Source organism: Lolium rigidum, chromosome 2, assembly GCF_022539505.1.
Source record: "Lolium rigidum isolate FL_2022 chromosome 2, APGP_CSIRO_Lrig_0.1, whole genome shotgun sequence".
Lineage (NCBI taxonomy): Eukaryota > Viridiplantae > Streptophyta > Magnoliopsida > Poales > Poaceae > Lolium > Lolium rigidum.
Genome location: NC_061509.1, coordinates 240,072,051 through 240,081,221, shown reverse-complemented (window position 1 = coordinate 240,081,221; position 9,171 = coordinate 240,072,051). Strand labels below are relative to the sequence as shown.

At 41.3% G+C, this 9,171-nt stretch overlaps 1 protein-coding gene across 1 annotated transcript; it reads left to right on the top strand.

The window, feature by feature from the left end:
• Window positions 1–2,091: 2,091 nt before the first annotated feature.
• Window positions 2,092–8,483, top strand: LOC124693171 (protease Do-like 9). The gene is made up of 9 exons (XM_047226637.1): window positions 2,092–2,650; window positions 3,887–4,086; window positions 4,232–4,412; window positions 5,384–5,575; window positions 6,109–6,341; window positions 6,915–7,016; window positions 7,145–7,195; window positions 7,508–7,612; window positions 8,203–8,483. The coding sequence occupies exons 1-9, from the start codon at window positions 2,134–2,136 to the stop codon at window positions 8,299–8,301; spliced, it is 1,680 nt and encodes a 559-aa protein (XP_047082593.1). The 5' UTR covers window positions 2,092–2,133; the 3' UTR covers window positions 8,302–8,483.
• Window positions 8,484–9,171: the final 688 nt, after the last annotated feature.

Here is a 9,171-nt window from a genome sequence, read left to right as displayed (position 1 = left end):
TTGGAGTTGAAAGTCAAGGAGCTAGAGACAGCAGTGATGAAGGCCAATGCTGCTGCAGACAACAACGGGTGATGTGACAAGTGGCTCAGTGGCTAGCTTGGCATGAGAGTGAGGAATGACCATCTGAAACTGCTAGCAATTTGTCATATAATTGGACCAAATCTATCCAGTTGATGGTTTCACTTTTTGGCTTCTCCCTTGTCGGCATGGCTTAGTTTATGATGTTAATTGGATCTTAATTATGGTATTTCTTTGGAGAGAAAAAATATTAAATTAAAATAATTGGTAGGGATTATGTGGTGGATGTCAAATTAGGAAGTGTGTTATCCTGGTCATGGTTAAAACATGCTGTTCTGAGAATGTCTCAACTGATGTTTCCACTGTTATGTTTATGCATGATTCATTTTTCTATTTCTGTTTTGGTGTTCCTCTTCATGCAAACCTGCTATTCTTGGGAGAAGAAGAGAACATGATGCTATATTCATCCATCTTTGGATACTCATGACAAGTGCACATGTTTCCTCATTCTCACACACAGCTAATTCATAAGTTATTTCTAGGTAATATTACAGATTTATTTCAATTATGTATTCATGCTTGAGGCTGAGCTGTTTTCTGGAAGTTGAAGAAAAACCCAAACATTTGTCACGAGAAAAAAGAACAGTGTGGAGGAATATGAGGGGTATGGCCTCTTCATTGTTGTCTGACTAACTGTTCTAGGTATCATAATATGATAGTGCACTGAACTTCCACCATTCCACACCACTTGCAGTTTTTTTTTATCAGATATCAGCACTAATCTATCTATCAGACAACATTACAAAATTCGAAGTTCACTGAGAAACCTTGCTACCACCAGGTGGTGCAGCGAGCAAAGGTGGCCAGATTTTGATTTGGATGGCAAACGCTGACAGGCATGGTGAACTGAGCAGGAGTGCATTAGATTAGATAGGATAGAAGAGAATGGCCGTATGTATCTATTGATGTAGAGGCTGGGACTTTACTCCCATATAAAAAAAAAAGTGCAGAAATGTAATAGCAGCCGTCATACTGAAATTCGAAGTAAATCAAGTGAACTGCAACAAGGCAATGTATCTTCTTTACTATGGTATGGATACAATACAAGTATTTCCCAAGAAAAACAGATGCAAGAACGAAGCAAAAATTGCACGTTGTTGATTGGGATCATCTTGCTGGCTCATTGTTTGCCGGTGTGGGGCACAGGGGGTATTCCCATGTATGCACGTGAATACTAAAGATTTTGAGCAAACTTCTTTTTACTACTACTTATATGGCCCATAGCCCATAAAACAGCCCACCCAACCCAATTCTGCTCTTCGCCACTTATTCCCCTGATCCCCTATTCTCCTCAGATTTTGCAATTCACATGACCCAATCAGATTAGCACTTACAGTACCATATCAAGGTATTTTGCAAGTTGTAATAATCATCAAGACTAAATGTGTGTAATTGACTAGTTTACCTGTAAACATCTAACCTAGACTAGCACATATAGTGGTTGCTTTTATTTTCATAGTACTGCTTTGAGAATTTTTTTTTTCAATGAATACCCGGTCACAAAAACCTGGCGCCACCACTGGTGGGGCGACGCAGATCATGCAAGCAATGGCAACAACGAAATGGTAGCTACCATAGTAAAAAGAGTGCACATACACACTAAAAATAGACTAGATACAAACAAAAGCGAGTGAGTCCGTAAAGGAGCTAAAACGCTTTACATTTATAGACTGAGAGAGTAGAAAGGAAGAGTGCCGAAAAGGCGAAAGAAACCAATGGAAAGAGCAATCTGGGAAGGGATCATGACGATGACTGAAGTTAGCTGCGGTAAGTAGGGTTACTCTTCAAAAAGTGTAGGGGTTCTCTTTGTCTCTCTTCTTGGTTCTTCTCTTTTTGAGCTGTGCATTGCATTGCAGTACCTAACCTGAAGTCCTGAATAGAGTTTAGCAAATATGTCCCTTGAGGGAAGACGTACTCTCCATATCCGTCAGTGCCCAGCGCCGTCCTCATCCCGTGGTCCAACCGGACGGCTCTTCATAATACTCCGACCGAGCCAGGCTTCTCCACCTCGTCTTCCTCCTAGCTCGCGCTGCGAAACCCTAGCCGGCCACCACCATGGACGGCTCCACCTCCAAGGGCAAGCGCAAGCGCGGCCGGAAGAACAAGGCGGCAGAGGACCACCGCTCACCGTCCCCCGATGCCCCCGCCGCCGCCCCCGCGGCGGCGGTCTCCGACAGCCCCGCCCCGGCAGCCGCCGGCCGCCGCGGGCGCAAGTCGCGACGCCTCGAGGCCGCAGCCGACGCGGACGCCTCGCGCCCGCCCACGAAGCCCGTGGCGAACGGGGTGGACGCGGAGCTGGGCCCCGCGGGGTGGGAGGAGGCCGGCAGGGCGGTGCCGTCCATGGACGCGGTCGTCAAGGTCTTCTGCGTGCACACCGAGCCAAACTTCTCGCTGCCGTGGCAGCGCAAGCGCCAGTACAGCTCCAGCAGCAGCGGCTTCGTCATCGGCGGCCGCCGCGTCCTCACCAACGCGCACTCCGTCGAGCACTTCACCCAGGTCAAGCTCAAGAAGCGCGGCTCCGACACCAAGTACCTCGCCACCGTCCTCGCTATCGGCACCGAGTGCGACATTGGTGCGTGCGCTCTCTCCCTTTCGCTTCCACCGCCACCTGCATTGCTTGTTCCTTTGTTGCTTCGTTTATTTAAGCTTAATTACGTCAAAGAGCTTGTCCAGTATAAATGTGAATCCGATGCAACGTTGAGCAGACTCCTCTCCAGCCCCCCCTGGTTACTATAGCTTGACATGGGTAGTGTTGAAAGTTGGGAACTTCAACCTTTTGGTGCCTGGTTTGGACTTCCTTGGTAGTACCTGTATTAGGTATGGTTTGTAACCTAACATGTAGCTGTGACAAAACTCACCATGAGCTAGTTGCAAAATTATTGCACGTGCAGCCTTTCTGGCTAAAGTTTGTAAGTCGTCACCTAATCGTCGCCATTTTGTCCGGGTGCTCTGAGGTGGACTACTGGGAGGGATGCCTGGGATTTCTCAGTTAGGTGGGTACCAAGAAAATAATGGCATCATGTCGCTCGACCAGGGGAAATCGGCACGATAAGCTTGAGTTTTGGCATAAGAATCGGCGGAAACTTCAGATCTACAGGGAGTGAGGTCACCTGGAGAGGGGTGCTGTCGCCGGTGTGGCTGATTTGCTCGGGGAGGAGATGCGAACCTGGGGAAACCCTAGTTCTCGCCGTGGTTTGCAGGCCACGGTGCTGCTGGACTGCTTGCCATGTCTCTCAGCCACAGCTTCGGAAGCAGCTGTAGGCTTGGGGTTGCGGGTTTGGGAAAGTATCGAAGTAGGGGCGGCAAGGTTGGAGGGAGAGGCTTAGAGCGATCGAGAACTGCTAGGGTTTTGTGTTGGCTTATATAGTTATGGGGTAATAAAGTTTCATATTTATTACCATATAATATTTATTATTATTATTTGCCCAGCCTTGTTGTTGCCATGGTGGGCCCCATGTCGTCTCAACTTGACTCAGCGACATGACAGCTTGTTTCTGGCTATTCTAAAGGAAGTTGAACATATGGATTTGAAAATGCGAAGCATGTACTGACCTTATTACTCTGGCAATTTGTTTTTGTTAAAACAATTTAGTATGTTTAGGTCTTTTTTTTGTCTAATATCAGCTCATGAGAAAACTGCAGTCTTAAATGTTGAACTTGAAAATGTCATTGCGGCAAAAATTGCTGTAATCTCTTGTTTGGCATTCTTGCTCAGTAATTGGGCCTGATAGTTTTATTTGTTGAGTGGTTATAGATTTTCTTGTCTATATTTTACACGGCCTAACCGGAATTATTCTATGCATATCAGCGCTGCTAACTGTCAGTGATGATGAATTCTGGGAAGGAGTTTCACCAGTTGAATTTGGGTCGTTACCAGCACTTCAGGATGCAGTCACTGTTGTTGGTTATCCAATTGGAGGAGATACAATATCAGTGACAAGTGGTGTGGTTTCTAGGATAGAAGTACTTTCATATGTTCATGGTTCTACCGAACTTTTAGGGCTGCAGGTATTGTTCTTCCCAATGTTTTCTCATCCCTTCATATAACTTCCATGATAGAATAATACTAGATGTCAAGTTAATCTTTCGAGGAATCATATATATTTATCTACTTATTAATAACTTTTAATTTTGGACCTTCTCCCGTGGACAGATAGATGCAGCTATCAATTCAGGAAATTCAGGTGGCCCAGCTTTTAATGACAGGGGCATATGTGTTGGTATTGCCTTTCAGTCTCTCAAACACGAAGATGCAGAGAATATAGGTTATGTGATACCCACCCCAGTTATCAAACACTTTATTCAGGACTATGAAAAATCTGGGGCATATACAGGTAAATTGTCCTATTCAAATATTGTATGAGGATACGTTTTCTTATCTTGTTATGATCAATGATTTCATTCGTTTTACTGCTTGTCTTGAGCACACTGAACACTGTTTGACATTATTTTGGACAATTTAAATCGTTTATTAGAACTTATGAACGATATTATAGGCATAATCTATACCAGGTTATTGATCTGACTGTTCCTTATGACTTTGCAAGTATTTATTAATTATTACGGAGTACCAGGGTTGGGTCTCAGAGTGATCCTCTGTTCTGTTTTTTCCTGACATGCAGTCTGATGATTGGTATTGCTTGTGCAATCTTGATCGTTTGGGTTGGTTATCATGACATTAGTAAAGTAAAGCCAATATATTGCCGTAGAGTTCTGTTTAGGATTTTTCCTCCTATTATTATTAGATCCTGTAATGATCAATTATTTGCTTAGTCCTTCTCTTTCAGTTTGTTCAATGCACTTTCCAGTGTGCAGATACATTGGTTTGAATTTGATTGATGTGTCGCTTTTCTGTATTGATCTTTTAATGGACCATACAAGGGACAAAATACTGTTGTACTCCCTCTATGCCAAAATATAGTGCGTATAAGATTTTGTCAAAGTCAAACCGTGTGAGCTTTGACCAAGTTTCTACAAAATAATAATAACATTTAGAATATCAAATTAATACCATTTGATTCATCGTAAAGTATATTTTATTATGGTATACATTTGGTATTGTAAATATCGATAATTTTCTCAATAAACTTAGTCAAACTTAGTGGAGTTTGACTTTCACAAAAACCAATGCGCACTATATTATGTCAAAGAGGGAGTATTAAGAAAGAGTTTGTTTAGTATTTTCCATTTTTCCTTCATGTCAACCCCTGGTCTAATGTTCAATAGTATGTTGTCCCATATCTATCTCTTTGATGTCTGCATGTGAGATGTGATTTGATTATTATCTTTTGCGATATTATTTCAGGCTTCCCTATAATTGGGATAGAATGGCAGAAAATGGAAAATCCTGATCTCCGGAAAGCAATGGGAATGAAACCGGATCAAAAGGGTGTTCGTGTTAGGAGGGTGGAACCTACTGCTCCTGAGTCTGGATGTCTGCAACCATCAGATATTATTCTTAGCTTTGATGGTATTGACATTGCCAATGATGGTACAGGTATGTCCTATCTTCTTACATTTTCACTCTTTTGTGGATTGGAACATGTTCATTTAATGCCCTATATTGTGCTGTAAATAAGTCTAAACACGTTCATTATTTGACTTCTCCTGCTCTAGATACCACTTTTATCTTTTATCTTTTATGTGCCATGTTTGTATTTCTATATGAAAGTATCACTCAAAGCTTTGTTAATATAACTATCCTTTCTCTCTGGAGTCTAATGAAAGTTCTAACTGAACGCATTATTCAGATAGCTTGTAGCACTTAAATTATGATTTTGTAAATGTAGAATGTTTGCAGGTGGCCAACACTGCTGATTTTAGTTTTCATTTGAATCTCATAGATACATGAATCTTGTCAATTTCCTTAAGTGTGATGTGGTTATATTGGCAAACTTTTCTTTCTGTTTTTAGCTTTCTAGCATCTTAATTATGCTTAATTCCTGAAAAATTCAAACCTCCTCACTTAGAACAGTAAATATTCCTTTTTATCGAATGTTATTTACTCACCCCATTTCTTTCGGGTATTAGTTCCTTTCAGGCATGGCGAGCGCATTGGCTTTAGTTATCTTGTTTCTCAGAAATATACTGGAGACAAAGCCGTCATTAAAGTCCTGCGCAACTCAAAAGTTCATGAATTTAAAATAAAGCTAGCGACCCACAAGCGGCTGATTGCAGCTCATGTAAAGGGCAGGCCACCATCATATTACATTGTTGCAGGCTTTGTTTTTGCAGCTGTCTCCGTTCCGTATCTTCGTTCTGAGGTTTCTATCTATCTTCTTTTTGCATCCTGTTTCAGTGCATTGAATAATCAATAAACTAGACTGTCAATGCCTTCAATTTCAGTATAATTGGTTGGATCCTGATCTTCTTGATCTTGAAGGGAGTCAGTAACGAAATGAGGTCATCTACACTACTAGTAATCAGTTTTCAATAAAAAATGTTCACTTCAATGTTTCAGTGCTCATAGTGATGCGGTAGCCACTTGCTAATGACAACCTCGGTGGTAGTGAAAATTCACATGCATAGGGATGTAGATCAATAGCAAGGGAGGATTTATGAGCTAATTTAGTTTCTGAGATGTAATTAAGAAATTAAAATTATACCTACAACAAATTATATCTGTGTTTCAGCTACCCTTGTTTAGTTCTAATTTGTGATAGTTACCATGGCAAAGAAGTTGAACATTTTAGGGTTTATCGCCTTTTTGGTAACTTCTCTCCTTGGACAATCTCCCTAGAAAACAGTGAACACATAAAACTTAATTATGTTTAAGAGGATGTTAATTTGTGAAAATGAAATACTTCGTAAGCTTACTGGATCTACTTATTTATCAGTATGGGAAAGACTATGAATATGATGCACCTGTCAAGCTGCTGGTGAAGCATTTGCATTCAATGGCGCAATCACCTGATGAACAGCTGGTTGTGGTATCACAGGTTATAAGTTCTTCCCCTGTTAGTTGTTCATGGCAACTCTCTTCGGATATGACTGAAGTATTCTTGCAGCTCTATAATAAAATTTCTTTTAATCTCCTAACGTGATTGTATGCATCAAACACTTGCAGGTGCTTGTGGCAGATATCAATATCGGTTATGAAGATATTGTCAACACTCAGGTAAGAAACTTCTAGCATGAGTTACTCCGGTTGATTCTAGCAGTTCCCTCCAGATATTTTGCTGTTAGAATATGTACCCACACTCTGGAATTCAAGCCTCCTATTCTTTACCAATGCATTTATTGACACGGTGTTATTACTTTTTAATACTCTATATATTTTTGTGGCGAGGCATTTGCAATTTAATATAATTGTCAGATAGGCATTCTCACGTTCTCAGTGCTATTTTAGCATCCCAGCACCTCTTTGTTTCTAGACAGTTGATTCTGAACCTAATAATTGACATTGTCATTATGACTGCTCTGTTGACAGGTCCTTGCTGTCAATGGTCATCCTGTGAAAAATTTGAGAGACTTGGTAACAACGGTAGAAAATTGCAAGGACGAATTCTTGAAGTTTGATTTGGAGTATGACCAGGTAGACCCAGGTTCCTTATTTATTTGACTATTTATGTTGTAAACATCTCTCATGCCAACCTTTTTTTGACGCCTTGAAGTCCCTACGAAGGCACAGATATGACCTTGGTTAGCTGTCGCTGATTTGGTTGTTAAAATGTGTATAGATATATCTTAATCTGTGATAACTAATATGGAACGGAGGGAGTACCAGTAGTTCGTCATGATTACATTCTTAGTAATGCTACTAAGATCATGCAAGTTGGCAAGTGGCCCTTATATTGGCTGTTGATTTCTAGAATCTCTGAAACTTTACTGATTTTATTTCATGCAAGCTGGAAAATAGTGTTGACATTTAACAAGTGGCCCTTATATTGGCTGTTGATTTCTAGAGTGTCTGTAACTTTACTGATTTTATTTCCCCGTTCAAAAATATATCTCTGGCTGATTTACTGCGCTAAATTCCCCTTGGTCTCTTCTAATTGGCGGTTGGGTGATATTATCATAAAGTAGAATAAAACAATAATTAGCGAATGGTTTGACAAGGTCCCTGTTTAATGCAGTTGCTTTGTTTGCTGATGTCAACTGAGTAACTAATGTATGATTTGACAGATTGTTGTCCTTGAGAGAAAAACTGCGAAGGCTGCTACTAAGGACATTCTGACAACACACTGTATACCATCGGCGATGTCTGATGACCTGAAGGCCTAATGGGAGCAAGATGTCGCCTTTGGCAGTCTGGTGGCCCTGATCGGGGTCACATTTTTTTGGCTGAAATGATTGGTAACCACGAAAAGTTTCGAGCCTGCCAGTAGCTTCATCTACGAGTCCACAGCCCTTCAGGGGTCCTGGATGTCAAACAGCAGCTGATGCATAGATTCATTAAAGAGGGCTCAGAGTGAGTGAGTGACAAATCAGCATAATCTGGAGTTGGTGTCCAGCAGCGGGTCATTTTGAAAGCAATAGTGATTAATAAACGCGAGTTTGATTATTACATTATATCAGCGAAGAGGATATAAATCATACTTGATAGTTTGTAGTGAGAAGCGTATCACACATGATATTCTGTCTGTAACACCAGTTATCGTTGCATACAGCCAGTGTCCAATTTATATAGTGACATTTGCATCTGTTTCTCCTTGTTCCCTCGTCTTTCATATTTATCAGTTGGGATCAATGGGTGCGCATAAACTGGTTGACGCCTGTGGCAACTGAATGACTGATATTTCAGCTTTTCATTCTAAATCTCCTTGTTTTGCTTTGCTTAATTGCTTTGTTCGTCTTCTCTGGTCATGCCTGGGTTGCTGGCCTCCAGCTCAAGCCTGCATTTGTTCTGGTCGGCCCTGTGCCAATCGGCAAATGTTGTGCCTTTCCGTCTCTTGCTTCTCTTTAGGGTGATGATTGGTGTTCATACTCCTCTGTCCACTAGATCTGGGATATGTAAGTCCTCCAACTTAGACTGCCCTCTTTTTCTCTTGCAATGAGAATTTCCAATATATCTGCTACTACATTGATAAGAACGGATGGACATGTCTCAATCAATATAGTTGTGTGAATCCCTTCATAAAGGAAAACCCCTTC